Genomic DNA, 20100 nt, shown 5'->3' with positions numbered 1-20100 from the left:
TCAGTCTCTGCCCGCAGGCATTTTCTCCAGCCCTCACATCACGCGTGTGGCTCTTCTCTGCACTCTCTCCAGTTGTTCAGCAGGACCCCAGAACTGGACGCAGCATCGGCCTCACCACGGTGAAGCTGCAGGTTAGCAATAGACAGAAGGTGTTAGATGGACCCAATGTGCGGAGCCCAGGGCTGGGCTGGGCTGGTTTCTATGGCTCCTCCCTTCGATCAAAACAGACAGCCCCATCCTCCTACAACCAGCACAGCCTGAGAGAGATCTCACAGCACACTCCCGCAGCCCGGCGTGCTGAGATGCAACCCCTGCGGTGTTTCTCCATCCTCCTGCTCGCAGTGTCAGTCAGCTCCCAGGAGAGCGGTAAGTAAGAGCCGTTTATTCGTACGCCGGGACTTGGTCAGCATTTTTATGCCTAATGTGTATATTTATGCCAGGCACTGCAGTAAGGGCGCCAATACAAGACACAGGATTTGTTCGCTGCTGCTTTCAGTGGCTGTGAAAAGAACCATATAAACTGATCATTTCTTTCCCGCACAGAGATGGAAAGATGGAAAGTATTTAATCACGGAACAAGAAGCATTAATTTAAAGTTTATAAGTTAACTTTAAAAAACTCAGACTATCCACTTCATCTCTTTGCACAGGCAGGTTGCTCCCTGATGTGCCTTTCCTTACCTATGGGTGACAGCGTAGAGGGCTTGTGCGTGTTTTACTGTCTCTCCATTGGTGTAGCCAATAAACAGACCTGAGACTGAACTAGGGAATGACAGCGCCACACTCTGGGTCCCCCTGGAAGATGCTGCTGATTTCTCGTCTCCCACCCGCTCCAAACTTGTGCTCCTTAGATGTTTCTTCTGTCCGTCGTGTTGTGAGCCAGGCTCAGTTCGTTTTCCCCCGTTGAAAAGACGGAGGAACGAGTTTCCATTAGGTTTGGTGTGTTACAAGGAGGACTCAGGGAGCAATCACTCTCCTTGGTCAGTAAGGACAGACCAAGCAGCAGCAGCTGGGAAACCTCCTCTAAAATCTTAAGAGAAACTTTCTGTGAGAAGAGTTTTGAGTGACAGGAGCTGCAGTTGGGGAAGACAATAAAGAGACTGCAGGCTGTGGATAAACCATGGCTGAAATCGGTCCTGCCACAGTGCTTAGGGATCAGCTAGAGCACTCGCTATTCTCTGCGTCTGAGCATTTATAGTGCAATGGTAAAACCGTACATAGCTCTGAACTCATTCCGGGCCCGTGGACAAATGGAGAGGGGGTAGTAGCGACGTATCAGCACATTGGAGAACGTCTGACATTTCCAGAACAGCTTCCTAGTGTCACGTTTGTTTCTTCACGGCATTTTGCTGGCTCTTTGTTCAGATTCTTGTTAATAACAAGGCAGGTTTCAGTAGGTCTCGTTGCCCTAGCAAGAATTTCCAGCTCAGCGTTAAGTCAGGGTTGCCTTCCTGCCCTGAGCTGTGGATACGCCCACTCTTTGTACCACGTACGCTTTCAGTGGGACTCGTCCGCCTGCATGCCCCACGGTCTTTGGAAAGGCTCCCCCAGCACTAGAAATAAGAAAAGAAACCTTTGAAAAAGGCTCTTTGGTGTTAAATAGCCACGACCCCAGTGGAGCGCCCTGGTTCTCCATCCCTTGGAGGCTGTAAATCTCAATGGGGCGTCTCGCTCTGAAAGCTCCACTCTGGTCGCTCTGTTCTGGATGCAGGAATTGTGGGGTGAGAGTCTGGGGCTGGACGGGCACAAGGGCCCTGCTGGCCTTGACATCTGTGCAAACAGCTGTCTACGCGATGCCTTGGGACCACATCTACACCGGGAAGTTTTAGGAAACCTACCACGAGGGTCTAGGCAACAGGCTGGTAAAAGCGCCGAGAGCCAGGCTATGCTCTTCCTCTGTATTGCCGCAGGGCCTGGGTCAAGACCCCGCTGTGCCAGGTGCTGCACAAGCCCAGAACAAAACGACGGCCCCCTGACTGAGGCGTTAGACTGTGGCCGTGCTGGAGTGACAGCGGGTGACTTTCGGAAAAAGCCTTCTTGCAGGTCAGGGCACAGCGTGCATGCAGCCTGCTCCAACATCTCTTATTAAATGTGGCACTTCCTTTGCTATGGAGAATTCATAGACTCCACGGCCAGACGGGAGCAGCGTGATCACCTAGTCTGACCCCTCTGCATAACCCAGGCCAGTCACTCCTAGAGCAGATCTCTTAGGGAGACGTCCAGTCTTGATTTAAAAATTGCCAGTGCTGGAGAATGCACCAGGACCCAGGGGAAATAGTGCCAGTGGTTAATTACCATCACTGTTAAAAATGCACGTCGTATTTCCACTCTGAGTTCGCCTAGTGTCAACTTCCAGTCATTGCATCTGTCTTCTAGCCACTGGATCCTGGATTGGACATTCAGGGTGGACATTCTTTGTGCTAGATGCATGTATGTTCTGTACACTGGAAGTTCTGAGTCCCGCTCATCCAGCCAGTGCAGACTTTGTTTATTTCACTACTGTGAGACCGGCCACGGTGCTGGCGCCAAACGCTTAAGAATGTGCCCTTGCTTGGTTCGTATTTCTCATGATTCTGCCCTTTACTGCAATGTAAATACTGTTAAAAGTCCACTTTGAGATGGACTTCCCTGGGGTGCACCCTGGAACTGGGGTGCCTCTGGCACACCGGTCTGGGCCCCCTCTCACACTGTACGGCTGTGACAAGCTGCAGACGGCCCCTGGCCCTGCACTCACACAAACCTTTCCACAGGCAGGGACACACCCAGCTGCAGTTACATGAAGGCTTCTCCTCAGCCACTCATGAACTAAAACACGAGAGAGATTCCAGCCAGCTTCCCCCAGCTCCACAGCCTACGGCCCCAGAGCTGTCCCGTCTTGCCCTGGTCGAAAGCCTAAGCTGCCGCAGTGGTGAGAAATACAGGATTTTAGGATGGGAGGGAGCAGTGTCCCATTAGACCATCCAGTGGCTTCCGGCTTGAACTGCTGCGTCCCAATGGATCCGTGCAGTGAGGATGCTCGGGCAGCGCCGTCACAAGGGCGAGGCGAGGGAGGCACTTGCCTCGGGCACACAAAGCCGGGGGGGCGCAGAAAGTGGCGGAGAAAAAGGAAAGAAAAAGAAAAGCCGCTGGCTGGCACAGAGATATCTATAACCCAGGGGTGACACCCCCCCCCGCCGCTGCCCCCCCTGCCGCCCCCCGTGCCTCCCCCGAGTGTCGTCCCCCAGCCCCAACTTGCTTCTCCCCCCTCCCCGGACCCCTCCCTGCAGCAACTGCTGCCGCAGGGTCCTAGAGCCTCCCGTGTCGATTGCCAGGGCAGACTGGCTCTGCTGCCCTTCCCCCTCAGACCCTTCCCTTTTCCAATGGGACCCTCCAGCAGCACAGGGCTCCCCCCGCCCACAGTCACCGCTCCTGCCCCAGGCTGGGCAAGGAGGCAGCCCCATCCCCCACCCCCAGTGAGGCGACAGTCAGGGGCAACAGCCGGGGAGGAGGCGCATGCAGCGCCCCCGGCACCCACCACGGGGGAGGTGAGGGAGCTTCCTGGCCCTGAGAGAGGCCCTAGGAGCACATGCAGTGACAGTGGTGGGGGTGAGTGTGCTGCTGGGGGGGGCAGGAAAGGGGGGGCTCCTCCCCCAGAGCTCACTGCTGCCGGCAGGGAAAGGGCTGGGTGGAGTCCTCCTCTCTGGCCCCTGTCCCGGAGCAGCCTGCCTGCACCCCAAACTCATCCCCAGCCCTGCCCCACCCCAGAGCCCACACCCCCAGCCAGAGCTTTCACCCCCCACTGCACCCTCAACCCTCTGCCCAAGCCCTAAGCCCCTCCAACACCACAAACCGCTCATCTCCAGCCCCAGCCAGAGCCCTCACCCCCCCACACCCCAACCCTCTGCCTGAGCCCTGAGCCCCTCCCACACCCCAAACCTCCCATTCCCAGCCCCAGAAGGAGCCCTCACCCCTACTCTTACCCTGAGCCCTTCCCACACTCCAAACCCCTCATCTGCAGCCACAAGCCACAGCCCTCACCCCTGCACCCCATCCCTCTGCACCCCTCCCATCCCCAAACTCCCCCCCAGAGCCTGCACCCCAATCCCCTGCCCCAGCCCAGGGCCTGCACCCCAGACCTCCTCCCTCACCCAAACTCCCTCCCAGAGCCTTGGGTGGGTGGGGGGTGGAGTTTGGGTGGAGGCGGGTTCTGGGCATCACCAAAATGTCTACAAACCTGCCCCCCCAGATCGTGCCCTGCAGACCTGAACTCCCAGCATTCTCTGGACACTGCTGATCCCTAGTGGCCACTGCTGATATCCAGCACCTCCCTCCTCTCTTAACCTGTGAGCCCCTCTCTGGATTGGAACTGGACTGGAACCAAAGACCATCTTGGAAGCAGCATTACCAGCCCAAGCCGTCAAAAATCATGAGTTAGACCCCCCAAAATCACAGGCTCTACCACCGCCCCTTCATTCATTCTTCAGCGGCAATTCGGCGGCAGGCCCTTCCCTCCGAGTGGGACTGAGGGACCCGCCACCGAATCGCTGCCAAAGAGCCGGCCCTGGGGGAGGTGCAATTTTATATTCTTGCCTCGGGCACAAAAATACCTAGTTACGGCTCTGTGGTCGCATACATTGCAGGGCAGGAGGGGGTGAATTCTCTCTTTCTCTCCTCCCTGCAGACGGGTGTCTGAAGCGGATCGGTGAGTTCTCCGTGCTGCAGCAGCCCCCGCGGGTGGTGAAGGAAGCTGGAGACTCTGTAGAGATGAACTGCACCCTGGCGCTGCCCCCGGGACACCCCAGACCCAGCAGTGTCCTCGTCACCTGGCACAGGGGGCACAGAGGGGACGGCCTGACGGGCACTGGGAAGCTCTCCGAGGTGGCGGAGCTGCGAGGGCGGGTGGAGACGGCGTGGCTGGAGAACGTCTCTGCCAGCACCCTGCACATCCACACCCTGCAGCGCAACGACTCGGCCCTGTACCTGTGCCTCTTCGTCGTCTTCCCCTCGGCCCAGCCCTGCCTCCTAGAGGGGAACGGGACCCGCCTGACGGTGACAGGTACGGCGGGGTCAGCACCTCTGGGTGCAGCGCACAGCAGGATCTGCCGGGAGGAGGGGAATGAGAGCTAATGCAGCCAGCTGGTGGCCTGGTACTGCCGGGGGTTTAAGCAGCCATCGGCGGGGCCCGGAGGAGCTAGGTGCACTAGGAACTGGTCTTTCAGATCAAACCCCACCTTTATTACTGACATGTAGGTAAGTCGGGGAGCCCCCTCCGTGGGCACTCGGAAATCGGGTCAGCAAACGTCGGTAAAGAACAAATTTAAGCCAAACCCATCTCAGCTGCTCTCAGACAGGGGTAAGGGCATCACACCAAAGGGTCACATCCATGTCAGGACGTTAATTGGTTAAATCGATTGTGCCCAGGGGCGCGTCAGTAACACATTTCATCCCAGGCTGGCCCCCAGGCCTGTGCCTACGTCCCGCTCAGGTCAAGCAGGTGCGAAAGTTAAGCACGTCTAAGTGCTTTGCTGAATCAGCGCCTACCTGACCCCGGCTGCCTTTTCCAGGCCTGTGATCCTAGCGCACATCAGGCCTCGATTGGCAGGCATTGTCCAGGGAGGTGGGTAGGGCACTAGCCAAGCACACTGGAGACTCCAGTTCAATCCCCGGCTGTGCCACAGACTGCCCGTGTGCCTGGGGTCAAGTCACTTCACCTCCCCGCGCCTGAGGTCTCCAGCTGCCCAAGGGGATAATAGCACCAGCCTGCTTTGCAGGGGCCCTGCGGATAAACACAGGAAAGTTGTGGGGTGCTCAGATGTAGGGGGAGGGGCAGGCTCCACGGAGTGAGGAGACAGCCGAGAGCAAGCAGCAACCGCAGCTCGGTGGGATTGTCACTCATGGCACTAGGAGGTGGTTGTCCTGTGCTTGTGACAGTCTGTCCTGTTGCCATAGACATTTCCGATGTCACGAGACGCGCTCAGAGACGGGAGGGACCGAAAGCCCAGGTCAAACATGCAGAGCAACAAACAGCAAAGAAGCCAGAAACACAGGGGAAGGGGGCATGTTTTAAAAACCTTCAGAGCTGTGTTGTGAGGGGAAATTGGATTCCCAACTGAATGACATTGTTTTAAAAGCGTTTTCCACAGAAAATATCCAAATATTGTCCAAAATGTTGGATTTCTGGACAAAAGTGCAAAGTTGAATTGTTTTCTATTCTCATGGAAATGCTCTGTGGAAAGCAGCACCCCCATTTGCCGACTAGCTCTGCTTTGAAGCCTTTAGCAAGAAGGGCCGTGACGGGGGTCGCAGGAGGCGCTGGCTGCGACTTGGAGGTCGCTCGGCCCAGAACGAGCGTAGTTAGCTGAGTAGCACTTGGAGATGGAGAATGCTGCGTATCGGTAAGCGCTGTGTGTGATCGGGAATGTGCTGTCTCTGCAGCTGAGCTGGCTGTAAAACCACCTTCTATACCTCGGGTCACGTGAGCGATGTCTGGCTGTCAGCTTCTCTTCCCCCCAGAGACGGTGACACCACCAAATGCTGAGCGTGGGTTTCCCCTTTCCTCCTGCAGGTTTCTCTGCTTGGGGGAACAGGACCCAGATCAGCTCCGAGCACAGGGAGCTGCCGGAGCATCACTGGACCATCCGGCTGCTGGCGCTGGGAGCAGGGATTGCTCTCACGGCTGCTGTTGTGCTTTGCCTGCACAGGAGGAGGGGAGGTGAGAGGCAGGAACTAAACCCATAATGCAGCTGCCGTTGTGAAGCAGCCACCCAAAGTGTTCCAGTTCGGGGCATCTGCCTGCGCTTCCAGTCCAGTCACACCTCCGGCAGGTGATATGATCCGCGTAACTCCAGACAGGCAGCAGTGCGGCCTGGGGCGTGCTCTTGAGAGCAATAAGCTGCCATATTTCTGAGCGTGAATTCTCACTGCGTTACAGGGACCCCCGAATGAAGCTGGAGAAACCATTACACAGACCAGACTGAGGAGAGCAACCAGAGCAAACTCCTGCACGGCGGCCAGCTGGGAACATGCCTGGGTGGCAGCAGATCGTGTGTGGGAATCGGAGCATCTTCCAGCTCAGCTCCTGCCCCCCCACCCCCTTCGTGCCAGCAGCAAAGAGCTCTCCTTTGCACACCCCTCTTGTCACGTGCTTCTCACTGCTCCAGAATCCTTTACCGGGGGCAGGGAGAGGCTGTGTGACTATCCTGCTGCCCCTTGCGGCTCGGCTGCCTTCAGCTAGGGAGGTGGGGGGAAGCCTCACCTCTTCGTTCTTGCTCCTCTGCCGACAGTCAGTGCAGCACTCGCGTCATTGATCTCCTCTGTGTCCTCCGCAACCTTCGCATTCACATCAGGGCCAGCGACTTCCTGCCACTCTCCTGCCATGCCGCACTGCTTCTGCTTCTGCGTCGTGGGGAGATATCACAGCCACAGCAGTGAACGGCTCTTCGGTGACTCTGAATTTTACATGCGCTTTGTCCAGATTTTATTTTTTGTAAATTCTATAATAAAGTCTGTATTTTTAACAGGGCATCAAACGAATACATTTGATTTCAACTAGCAATTCAGTGCCATGCCTGGCTGGTCTAATTCTTATAAAAGCCACCAAGAAAAACATGCAACGTAAGGAAAGTAATGCATCGTTCCCAAGATAAAAAGTCCTGTTAATCTGGAGCTAAGGCTGAGACTCTGTACTAGCCTGGCTTGGTAACTGAAGTATAAACAAATCTTGCCGGGTTGTTGCAATTGTCCCAAACCAAACAATATAAACTCAGGAAATTCAGAGTTAAAGTCATACACAAAGGAAATCAGAATCTGTTCAGGTATGTCAGTGCCCAGCTAAGGCACCCAAAGATCCGTAACCGGGCCCAGCAGTGACACACAATCACTACACGGTTATTAGTAAAGTATTTGCAGTAGCGATGGTCAGAAAAGGGAATTTCCATCCTGTGGCTATTTCGACATTTGTTTTCACCCCAAATCGGGATGAAAGTCACTCTCAGACAGTGTCATGAAACAAACTTCTCTGAACAATTGCGATTTGGAAATGTTGAAATGAAACGTTTGGTTGTGAACTGGTGATTCAAACTAGGCCCTTTTGTTTGGAACGGACGTTTTGAGTGACTGGGACGTCTGAAGCTGAAATGTCCGTGTGAAATAAAACCTTCTCAATCCAACATTACAGGGGCAGTTTCTTAGTGAAATGGCACTTGGGAAAATCGAAAGGGTTTGTTGAAATTAACGTTTCCCATGAAAAAATTCAATGCTGACAAAACCAGATTTTCTGGTAGGAAAAATGTTCAGTGGAATATTGTCTTCTGGCTCTACGTGTTAGTGTTCGGGGCCCCAGGCTAGAGTAAGCCGATTTTTAAATATATTTCATTTATGTTCCATATGCCCGCCCCGGTGACGTCCCTACTGAGCAGACCTAGCTCGATAGCCGGGCGTATGGCATTCATGCAGGTAGACCCTAACCAAGCCTTAAACGCAGCTCACCACTCAGTAACGGGGTCTGTGTGTAGATTTCAGCCAAAGAGCAGAAAGCCAGAGTAACCCCCAAGGAGATTCCCTGGGGCTCAGGGAGAGGCACTGTCCCTGGTGGGGGGGGGAGCCAATAGGGGAGTTCAGGAGAGGGGACAAGCCAGGGCCAGGGCGGGACTGGCTGTGTGGGGAGCTGGGGAGTCCCAGGCCTGCAGGCAGGTTCCCCCTGAGAACTGGCCTCTAGGGACCGGACAGAAAGATCCCTCAGCTGGGCCTTTCCCTCTCCACTGGTGACTCCCCGTTTGTAGAGTTTTGCTGGGAAACTCCCCAGCCAGGCTGGGTTTGCTCTCAGCTCCCTAGGAGAGACCCGTCCCCGCATGGTCAGCTCTGCTCTGCTGCTAGTCCAGGGCTGCTGCCTGCCGGGGGAGTGTCTGGACGCTGGGCTGGGAGACGACAGTTTGGATGTGAGGGTAGTTGTGTAACCTGCACCTTGAGCCCTGCACCCCTTGGTGGGGAGGGGATCCTGGGACCGACGCAGCCTGACTCCTGCCTGAGGAGGATCCCGGCCAGCAGAGACCAGCCCCTCTGCAGTGACCGAGGGGTCCAGAGTCAGCTCAGACCCTGAGGATCATTCCTGGAGTTTGTGAGGGCACCATCCTTTAGTTAGTCAGTCAGGGAATTTGTTCTGGGGACCCCGACCCCCTGCTCCCTGAACGGTGTCCTCAAGCCAGGGAGTGAGGGTCTGAGGATTTTATACCCTGCTGCTTATTACACCTGTGGAGGGATTCACCACCTCCTCCCACTTGTGGGTCCTTTGGGCTGTGCTGAACCCCGCCAGCCACACGGCTAAACCGCGGCAGAGAAGATCTCGTGGTCATCGGTCATCAAGGGCCCCCCAACAAAGTACACGTACCGACGGGAACTGATCTTACATCTCCTACCTCCAGTCACGTGACTGGGGAAAGTCACAGGTATTAGCAGCGCGGGCACCGGTGACCCTAAGAATAGTGTTACCCTGGTATGTTCTATTTGCCTCCTGTTTAATGTAATCAGTGTGTTTGTTTGTGTTATTTGTTGGGAGTCTCCAACAATCTGACAAGTCAGTGGGGGTTACCCTGGGTTAGAGTTTTCCTCCCAAGCTGCCCTGGGGACCCTGCCAGGTAGGAGCGAGGGGGGTGGAGGCACCAAATAAATTCATAGGGGAAACTAAGGAAGATGCACCCTGCTGAGTGGGAGGCGGGATCCAGAAGAACCCAGGCCTGTCCATCAAACCTGTCAGCAGATTGGCATTAAAGAAGGTAACTGAGCGGAGAGGGGCCGCTAACCAGTTACCTGCTCCGGTAACTCAGCCACGGTGCTAAGCTGCTGTGGCAAGGGGACGGGGATAATGAATTACAGGACTCTAATCAGATCTGCTCGGCTCTAGGGTCTCACCCCTCTCCCCGAGGGAATCGTGGCTCATTTCAGCAGAGATTCGTCTGGGCTACAACACAGGGAGGGACAAGCTGTCGGCACTCGGGGGCAGACAAAGCTGATGAGTTTCAGGAGGCGCTGAGTCAGGTACTGTACCTGCCAGTAGGATGGCAGAGCAAATATGGACTTGATAAGCAGGGTCTCTCGAACCAGCCACGCTGTGAATAGACACATCAGCCAGGCCTTGTGCTGGGTAATGTCGGGTTTATTCACAATTACACACGAATGACAAGGTTCCATCAGAACAGGAAGAAAACCAGAAGCAGCTCAAACTAGGAGCAAAGGGAAGGTTTTTACAGGCCCGGGGAACTGCTAGAGCAGCTCAGGAAACTTTTTCAGCCCATGGGACACTCGGTTGGAACAGAAAATCTAAATGTCAAAACACTGGTGAAATGAAAAGCCCCCCAGAATTTCAAATCAGAAATGTTGCCATGAAAAATGTCAGCGCTTTTGACAGAAACTAATCATCAATTGTCACCTCAAAGCGATATTTCAAAGCTAAGCAACAATTTTTGTTTACTTTTTTTCCATAACTTTTCATTTTGCTTTTTTAAAACCAAAAATAAATGAGATTTTATGCCAAAACAAAAAGTGTCACTTTGTTCTCAAATGTTGATTCATAAATGACAATTTGCATTTTGACATTTCTTGCTGGAAAATTGACATTTTTTCAGTAGAATCAAGATTTTCCCAAAAAAATTTTAAGTTTAGACAAAACTGTATTTTTTGGCAGGACAATTTTCCTTGTGTAAAATTTTGGCCCTTTCAAGAGATTCGCGTTTGGAATGGGTCACCAGGGGATGTGGCGGATCCTTCACCACCTGGAGTCTAAAGCACGGTTGGAAGTTCTCTTTTCAAAGCAGTAAGTGACTTACGAGCATGGACCTGTGCACCTAAACCACTTAGGTGCAGCCCCCGCTGGTGTAGTGGGGAAGAGTAATTCCCCCCGATGCCGGACTCACGGGGTGAGAGTCTCTGGCCTGGTCTAGGCAGACTGCCTGGGCACAAACGGGATTTTGCCACTTACTTACCCCGAGTTTTCCTGCCCAGGTGCTTGTCATCAAACGTACACGGAGCAGATGCCAAAGATACAGACAAGCACCAGCGTAGGAATTCGGCACTAAGATGACAGTGACCACACAGCTATCCGGTCCTCCATTGGCTAAAAGCTCGGCTGGAGCTGCCCTAAGGAAATACCCCCTTGGCTCAATACAGAAAGCTGTCTGCTCTGCCCTTGCTAACCGCAGCATATACCGTGTCGGAGGGAGACGTTGCTGGGGAACTTGCCCTTTTCGCTCTGCTCTGTGTCGGCGGCTGGATGCGGCGATCGGTGTATGTGATCTCTTCTGCCGTCATTCGGGAATTTACCCTCGTCGCTCTCCTCGGCGTCCGTGGCTGGATACTCAGCTCTGCATATGTGATCTCTTCTCCCTCACTCGGAGACTCCTGCAGCGCAAGGAAGTTAGGCTTGGAAAGGCCGAAGCTGCGCCACCGTGGGATACGGTTGTGCAGCCACGTAGGTAGAACAGGCTTGTAACCGGCCCCATGTGCTGGGCACTACAGCACTGCAGACGCGTAACAGTACAGCCGGTTTATTGCTCACAAGGACAGCAGCAAACGTACCTGAATGTGTTCAGCTCACCTTCATCAGCCGAAGGCTGTGAGCAGCCGAGTGGCCTGCCCCAGCAAGAGGCGATGCCTGCAGCTCTCTGGAAGCAAGCCCTGTGCGTGGACAAACAGAAAGTGACCTTGGGCGACGAGGAAAGAAGATCCAAAGCCAGGCCGCTCTGTCAGCCAAACACAGGTAAATGTCACTTGCCTGACATGCTGATAGCAGCAGCTGTTCTGAAAGGTCGCCCAGCGATTCAAAGCTGATGCTTACTGGGCTGAGCAAGATTCAGGCGAGTTTGAAGGTCTTGTGCCTTAAAGCCATTTGGGGTTAGCTGAGCTGTTTAAAGGCTCGGACACTTTTCTAGGGAAAAACTCTATTTTGCACACTCAGTCAGAACCCCCCACGCACACACCTCCCGTCAGCCCTGAGCCGCTAAATCGAGGTAAAAGGTGTTGACGGGCATCGATCCCGAGCAGAGGTTCTGGTTCGGTCGGGGCTAGCGAGCGTCAGCCTCAGCCTGGCTTTCAGCCTGCACACTCCCTGGGGCAGGGCCTGGCTGCGGGTCTATCGACAGCGGTCTGGAGAGCGAGCCCCCAGCCCGGGGCGACAGACGCACTCGCGGCTCGGGCTGGATCTCGGGCTCTGGCGCCCACCCGCTCCTTAGGTGCGACTGCAATCGACATGATTCAGTAATTTCCCAGCTCACCCGCGTTACTAACCACGACCTGATGGAGACAGCAGCCGGGTTTCGGCACCGCCAGCGATGGGATTACCACGTCTGCAGCCGGTGCAGAGTGCGGGTTCAAGTCGCATCAGCGACCTGGATTCCTCATCCAGCCTAGACAGCTCCCAGGTGGCAGAGCTAGAGACTCATGTCAGCTCCTCACCTGTCCTCTTTCTGTGCAGCCACAGCAGGAAGGCGCCCGCTACAATCCCCAGGGCTCCCAGACCCAGGGAGAGAACCTGCCAGCTGGCCAGCGCGCCGTGATGTGGGCCGGGCCGGGTCGTGTTTCCCGGAGTGGAGAAAGCTGAGAGAGAAACGGGCAGTGCCCACTCAGTGTTAACCTCCCGGAAAAGCAGCAAAGAATCCTGTGGCATCTTATAGACTAACAGACGTTTTGCAGCATGAGCTTTCGTGGGTGAATCCCCACTTCGTCGGATGCAAGCCATCCCGGAAGAGAGACCAACGACCCTTGACATGTGTGCAATCACTCCTGCCAATTTTAAACTCACATCCCCTGCTTTGTCTGTCTCCTTATAGCCGGGGAGCACCGCGAGGGGCGACCCCCCCAGCCGCGCCTCACAAAGGGTGGAACAAAGCGTGGGTGAGCTGAGGACAAAGTGGTCTCAATCGAGGGGACACACTGCCAGAGGAGAGCAGCCGGAGCCAGACGCCTTGAGGAGCTGCTGTGAAACCTTCCCCTTTGAAAGGGTCTCTCCAGTGACACACCCACCCCCTTCTACCCTCCAGCGCTACCCAGCTGCCAGCCCCGAGACAGCTCAATCACAAAACAAACCAAGACGAGAAAATGAATCAACGGTAAAGAAAAGTCCCAAACGTCCCCCCCAGCAGAGCTTTCCCCGGACAGGCAGACGTGCCAGAGACTTCATGCCGTCCACTGCTGGCGTGGGCCCAGAGCCACCAGGGTGTTTAGGCTCCTAACTTCCAGTGAAATCAAAGGAAGTGAGGTGCCAAGGACCTTTGCGGATCTGGGCCGTAGCTACTGCTATTGATTTGACATGGCAGATGCCCAGGTGCTGCGGGATGCCCTGCGATAGACAGACCGCTAGGGCAAGGGTGGCTTGGCTGTGCCTTTCCAGTGGTCTATCGCTGTCTCTGACTTTTCCCTTTCAGCTGGGAGTGAATTTAATTTTGAAAGTTCTGGCATAAATAAGCAGCAGGTTTTGGGACAGCGGCATTTCTCTCTCTGGCAATTGTCTTGTGCCCAGCTCTCCTCTCCTGCCAGACGGAACCAAGCACGGACCCCGTCCGTGTCCCCGGTGTCGAGCCATTCTGTGCGCAGGCGGCTGGACGGGCCCCGCTGCCTGAACATGGGCCTGTGCACAGGCAGGACACCCCAAGCGAGTCGGGCTGCAGAGTATCTAACCCCAGGCTCTCATTCCCCTCCTCCCGGCAGATCCTGCTGTGCGCTGCGCCCAGAGGTGCTGACCCCGCCGTACCTGTCACCGTCAGGCGGGTCCCATTCCCCTCTAGGAGGCAGGGCTGGGCCGAGGGGAAGACGACGAAGAGGCACAGGTACAGGGCCGAGTCGTTGCGCTGCAGGGTGTGGATGTGCAGGGTGCTGGCAGAGACGTTCTCCAGCCACGCCGTCTCCACCCGCCCTCGCAGCTCCGCCACCTCGGAGAGCTTCCCAGTGCCCGTCAGGCCGTCCCCTATGTGCCCCCTGTGCCAGGTGACGAGGACGCTGCTGGGTCTGGGGTGTCCCGGGGGCAGCGCCAGGGTGCAGTTCATCTCTACAGAGTCTCCAGCTTCCTTCACCGCCCGCGGGGGCTGCTGCAGCACGGAGAACTCACCGATCCGCTTCAGACACCCGTCTGCAGGGAGGAGAAGGGAACCTCTAGTGAAATACTTGTGCACTCTGGTCCGTCAGCCTGGCGAGCACCTGGTGCCTCCCGGCAGCCGGGGCAGCGGCAGGGTCTCACACGTGCACAATTCCACACTCACACACACACACTCTCGCACACACGCCGTGCGTTGAGAATGCACAAGGTACCCGTTAGCAGTGCCCGTGCGAACTGACCGGTGACTGTGAACGAACTCCCCGCTGACTTACCCCTGTCCGGGGAGCTGCCCAGCAGCGGGAGCTGCAGGAGGGACACACACACGAGGAGCCGCATCTCAGCCAGGGCTGCTTCAGGGCAGCTTCTGTGCGTCCCCCTCAGCCGCTCCGGGGCTGCAGCTTTGGGGCTGTTTTGTACTGGGAGGAGCCTTGAGAGCAACACCCCAAATGAAGAGACGACACCATCCACAGCCCAGACCCAGGGGAGGGGCGGCTCGGTAGTAACCCTCTCCATTTCCATCCCCTCCTAAGCCTGGCCCACCACAAAGTGCTTTACACAGACCCGACTGTGTCTGCTGTAGTCACTTCACTCAGCTCTGACAGGCAGCCACTTCTGGGCTGGAACCCAGCTGCTCTGAACGGCAGAACTGCACAAGCGTTTACGGTTTCAGAGGCATTTTTCACAGGAGGATATGCACACAAGCAGGGATCCTAGTTTTCCAGGATAACCCCCCCCAAATTTTCTGATAAAAAAAAATCCACATTTTTCTGCAATTAAAGTGAAACACTGAACTTGAGTTCCCCAGCCACTATATAGCCATAGGTACCAGTTGAACACAATGTTTTATTGGTATACAGCAGAACCCCATTGATCTGAGCTCCATTGTCCGGCTCGCCGTATTAACTGAACCACTGGCCTGGGGCAGGGGCTGACCCCTCCCGCCCCGAGCCCCAGCCGCTGTCAGGCCTGGGCAGCTGGTGGTTCGGTGAGTCCGGTGAGCCGGATAAGGGCGGCTCAGATCAATGGGGTTCTACTGGGAATATTTGTATTTTTTCACACAATGTAACAACTAAAGATTCTCTGTAAAAGCGCAAACTCTGCGTATTTCCATGGCAAATGGATTTCTAGGATCCCTGCACATAAGTGCAGTCGCTCTGGGATGGAGAGAGGCAACCCGATGAACAACGGGCACGCAGCAAAAGGTTTCGGTGTTTGCTGCTGCACATTTTTATTTTCTAACTGGTTATACGGCGGTGTGGAAGTAGGAATCGACACAACTGCAACCTGCATCAGTTGTCTCCATTCTGCCGTGTTAGTTACTCCCCCTGTCTGGGGGCTCCTGGTCCCCACCCCTCTCTTTGGTGTCAGCTACTAAGGGGGACACCTGAGTCTGCCGAGAGCCTGAGCCGATTGCTCTGAGAGAAGCCGCTGGCCCAGCTGACATCTCAGTTAACAGATACCAGCAGCTCAGCCAGCTGTTCTGGGCTGGAGGTCGGTGTCGCTGGGGGAGGGTCTCTGGCCTGGGTTATGCCGGAGGCTGAGCTGGACGGACAGACTGTGCCCTTCTGGCCGTGACAGATGTGACTCTAGGAATCTCGAGAAGGAGCCGAGAGGTTCTTTTATCTCTGGTGCGGCCGCAGCTGGAACCCCGTGTCCAGCCCTGGTTGAAGCAGGATGTCCATCGATTGGAGAGGGGTCAGAGCAGAGCCGGAGAAGGATTCCAGGGTTAGACCCCCTGCCTTGTAGTGACAGGCTCCAGGAGCTCCGTCCGGTCGGCTTCACAAAGAGACAGTGAAGGGGTGACTTGGTCCCAGCCGGCAGGTACCTACGTGGGGAACAGGGAGTTACTAACGGGCCCTTCACACTAGCAGAGGAAGGTCTGACATGATCCAGTGGCTGAAGCAGAAGCTGGCAGTCAGGCACGTGTTTAACGGTGACAGTAACTAACCACTGGAACAATTCCCCAGGGCCGTGGTGGATTCTCCAGCCCTGCCCATGTGTAAATCAGGGCCGGCTGCTTTGCTAAACGCTCTGCTCTGGGGTGCTTCAGGGCGGGGCTCTGGCCTGCGCCGTACAGGAGGTCAGACCAGATGACCACAGGGGGCCTTGCATAGTCTGTGCATGGCAGGACATCGAGGGAGACGTTGCCGGGACGCTGGGTTACCAGCCCGACCCTCAGGGCAGCGGAGTGGAGATCGGTAATGACTCGCAGGGGTCAGGGCCGTACGGTCTCCTGCTCTGCCCCCAGGCTGGGGCTTTGGGGTCAGTCCTCAGAGGGGTGGGCCCCCGCTGAGCCCCCCTCGGTGCTCCCTGTAGTAGCCGGCAGCGACACCTGCTCAGTCTGGGCTCCCATCTACCGGGGACCCGTGGCCGGGTATTCACAGCGGCTGGAGTCGCGCTGGCCGAGCCAGAGCTGGGTGCAGGCCTGGTGCAGACCCAGGCGAGGGGGTCGGGGGCGAGGGGCCAGGCAACAGGAAGGGGCGACGCAGACAGAGCGCGAAGTTACTATTTTCCACTGTGCGTGGTCAGGGCCGGATACCAGAGCCTCGCTGCTGACATCAGAGAGCTGCTGCCAGGCGCAAACCACGCAGGCCGCGCTCGGGGGGACGCGTCCCGGGCAGCAGCAGCCGAGCAGGGCCAGTGACTGCATGACCCAGGCAGGGCGTGGGGATCGGCGGGGGGACGTGTTCGCGGCCTGTCACAGTGTGGGGCTTTGAATTCAGACTCTCACCTCCCCAGGGGCGCAGGGCGTGTTCCCCCAGGCTCCCAAAAGGTGCCAGAATTGCCAGCCTACAGAGACGGCCGAACCCAGGGGGACTCAGGCTGATGGACGCAGCCGAAAGCTAGTTCAGGGCAGGTCTCTGGCCCGGGTGGTGCAGGGGGTCAGAGCAGCTGATCGCCAGGGTCCCCTCTGGCCACAGGATCTGTCAAGTCTGGGAACAAAACTCATTTAAAAGGAAACGGTTTGTTTAGATTTCAGGCATTTTAAGACGTTGCTTAAGTTTTTAAAAAGAAAAAGGAAATTGGGAGCTGAAATGTCCAGGAGTCACCAAACCTGCGTTTTGCCCCAAGAAGGGTTTGTTTGACAAGTTTCCCCCAGCTCTAGCCACCGGGCGTCACTTGCCAGAGGGTGGATTTCTAGCCCTGGGGACAGAGGTTGTCTCTGAAAGGTGTCAGCTCCCTGCCTGCCCGGCTCCGTGCGGCTCCCGGAAGCGCACAGCATTTCCCTCAGGCTCCTGGGCACGGGGGGGCCCACAGGGGCTCCACTTGCTGTCCCCACCCCGAGCACCGGCTCCACAGCTCCCATTGGCTGGGGGGCAGCACACAGTGTCCCCTGGCCCCTCTGCCTAGGAGCTGGACTTGCCAGCTGCTTCCAGGAGCTGCCTGAGTTCAGTGCCGCCCTGAACCCGCTCCCCACACCCCCTCCTGCACCCTAACCCTCTGCCCCAGCCCTGAGCCCCCTCCTGCACCCAAACTCCTTCCCGGAGCCTTCACCCCAAACCCCCTCCCCCTGCACCCCAAACCCCTACCCCAGCCCTGAGCCCCCTCCTGCACCCAAACTCTTTCCCAGAGCCTGCACCCCAAACCCCTTCCCCCTGCACCCCAAACCCCTACCCCAGCCCTGAGCCCCCTCCTGCACTCCAAACCTTCATCCCTGCCCCAACCCCAGAGCCCCCAGCCAGAGCCTGCACCCCAACCCCCTGCCTGAACCCAAACGCCTTCCTGGAGCCTGCATCTTGTACCCCCTCCTGCACCCCAAACCCCTCATCCCTAGGCCCACCCCAGAGCCCGCATGCCCCACTGGAGGCTGCACCTGTGACAATGCGGTTCTGGCGGGACCCAACTGAGAGTGCCAAATCAGGACCAGTTGCTTAAACAGGGCAGTCACAGCCCTAGGCTGGGGTTTTTCCACCTCTAAGGCACCAAACGAGCCAGACAAAAGGACTTTGGTCTCACCCCACTGGCTAACCACAAGTCACACAAGCAATTTCCTTAGACACTCCAGTCTCCCAGTATCACCACCAGTGCACTCGTCCTGGGGATGAATGGTTATGAAAACCAACACCCCAATAAAAGAAAAAGGTTCCCTCGATCCCAAAGGACCAAGCCCCAGACCCAGGTCAATATACACATCAGATCTTACCCACAAATCACGCTGGTGCCAATCCTTTAGAATCTAAAATCTAAAGGTTTATTTACAAAGGGAAAAAGGTAGAGAAGAGAGGTAGAATTGGTTAAATGGAATCAATTCCATACAGTGATGGCCAAGTTCTTAGTTCAGGCTTGCAGCAGTGATGGAGTAAACTGCAGGTTCAAATCAAGTCTCTGGAACATCCCCCGCTGGGATGGGTCCTTCAGTCCTTCGTGCAGAGCTTCAGTTTGTAGCAAAGTCCCTCCAGAGGTAAGACACAGGATCAAAGACAAAATGGAGGGGGGTTTCCAGGGCCTTGGATACCCTCACCCTCATTGAATCCCAGGGGCTGTTCTTCAAATTTTGGCTGTGGCCTGAATTACTAAAACAACTCACGCCCACCCCCAACTACAGCCCCCTTTCACCCCCACCACCCCACTGCTGGCCCTAGACACACGGGCCAGAGAGGGGCAGGTCAGTAGGACTTGATCGTCGGGCAGCCCCTGCACGCTCCGACACAGCAGGGACGGGGTCGGCTCTGACGGTTCGGTTCCCAGCAGGGGCAGATTTACAGTGAAACAGGGGGTGCCCTGGCATGGGCCCCCCAACGACAGGGAGCCCCAGGGCTGAGCAGCTGCAGACACTTGGTCCTGCTGGCTCCCGGGGCTCCTGCTCCAGGCTCCACCCCCACCAGCAGCCAAACCCTCCCCCCCACACATCTTCCCTGTCTCCTCCCCAGAGCGAGCCGCATTCCCTCCCCTCCCCTGCCGCACAACAGCTGTTTGCCGGCGCTCTGGGCACTCTGGGAGGGAGGGGGAGGAGCAGGGCCGCAGCGCACTCGGGGGGGGAGGCGGAGACGAGGTGGGGGCAGGGCCTTGGGGAAGGGGGTGGAATCGGGGCAGGACGGAGCAAAGGCAGGGCCCCCGCACTCCCCTACACATACCCTCCCCCCCAGCCGTGAGCCATTCAGGGCAGGGGGCTGGGAGCACCCCGATGACCCCAGGCCCCAGCCCTGACTCCTGCACCCCCCACACAGCCCAGCCCCCTGCCCTGACTCCTGCACCCCCCCACACAGCCCCAGCCCCCTTCCCTGACTCCTGCACCCCCCCCACACAGCCCCAGCCCCCTGCCCTGACTCCTGCACCCCCACACAGCCCCAGCCCCTGCCCTGACTCCTGCAACCCCCACGCCCCGCCTCCCCCCGAACCCCAGCCTCCTGCGCTCCCTGACTCCTGCACCCCCTTGCACCAAATGGGAGCTGCCCCAGGTAAGCAGTCCACACCGCAACCCTGAGCCCCCTCCCGCACCCTAAATCCTGGCCTGCCCCCGCACCCCAATGTTATTTACATTGTTTTTACAAAGGGCTCTTATCCAAAGCTCTTTACAATCGTTAGCTAATGGTACAAACAATCTTTGGAAAGCTCATTACATGGTCTGCCAAGACTCCCAGCGATTTTCAAGTGGTCTGTGGAAAAATAAGTCAGATGACAAGAACAGTCAAGGTCCCTCACTTTATTTTCATGTACTTGCTATTACTTATAGGAGGGGGATGAAGAAAAAAAAGAATGAAAAATGGGGGCGGGGAGATAAGAGAAAGTTCTTTTTCTTGGCTGGGTCCCAAGGAGGGGCCCCCAAAATGACGCTGAGCACAGGCCCCCACTAACTCTAAATCCGCCACTGGGTCCCAGCGAGAGTCCTGGGGACACCGGGGAACCTCGGCACTTCCCTTCTAAACACAAAGAGGTTTCGAGCCCTCCTGAGCGTGACGAAAGGTCTGAGACCCTGACCCGAGCGCCCCGTGAACGTTCAGAACCGACATTTATTATTGCTCAAAACCTCACGATGTCCCAGCCAATCACATGGTTTGGGGGTCAAATTGGGAGCGGGGAAGGGAAGGCCAGAGACGCTGA

General features: G+C 56.6%; 1 protein-coding gene across 2 annotated transcripts; it reads left to right on the top strand.

Moving 5' to 3' along the window:
* Positions 1 to 246: 246 nt before the first annotated feature.
* On the top strand, positions 247 to 7448 carry LOC120405068. Of its 2 annotated transcripts, XM_039538291.1 has the most exons (4): positions 247 to 366; positions 4660 to 5034; positions 6544 to 6690; positions 6910 to 7448. In XM_039538291.1, the coding sequence occupies exons 1-4, from the start codon at positions 303 to 305 to the stop codon at positions 6921 to 6923; spliced, it is 600 nt and encodes a 199-aa protein (XP_039394225.1). In that variant the 5' UTR covers positions 247 to 302; the 3' UTR covers positions 6924 to 7448. The 2 variants fall into 2 exon arrangements, with proteins under 2 accessions (XP_039394225.1, XP_039394224.1); XM_039538290.1 differs by having other exon boundaries at positions 6544 to 7448.
* Positions 7449 to 20100: the final 12652 nt, after the last annotated feature.

Source organism: Mauremys reevesii, linkage group 4 (genome assembly GCF_016161935.1).
Source record: "Mauremys reevesii isolate NIE-2019 linkage group 4, ASM1616193v1, whole genome shotgun sequence".
Classification (NCBI taxonomy): domain Eukaryota; kingdom Metazoa; phylum Chordata; order Testudines; family Geoemydidae; genus Mauremys; species Mauremys reevesii.
The sequence above is the reverse complement of the archived record's forward strand: the minus strand, read 5'-3'. Positions and strand labels throughout refer to the sequence as shown.

Coding starts and splice junctions, on each gene's coding strand:
- LOC120405068 (XM_039538290.1), top strand. CDS start 303: ATGCAACCCCTGCGGTGTTTCTCCATCCTCCTGCTCGCAGTGTCAGTC. Junction 367..4,659: donor AGTCAGCTCCCAGGAGAGCG/GTAAGTAAGAGC, acceptor TCCTCCCTGCAG/ACGGGTGTCTGAAGCGGATC. Junction 5,035..6,543: donor GACCCGCCTGACGGTGACAG/GTACGGCGGGGT, acceptor TTCCTCCTGCAG/GTTTCTCTGCTTGGGGGAAC.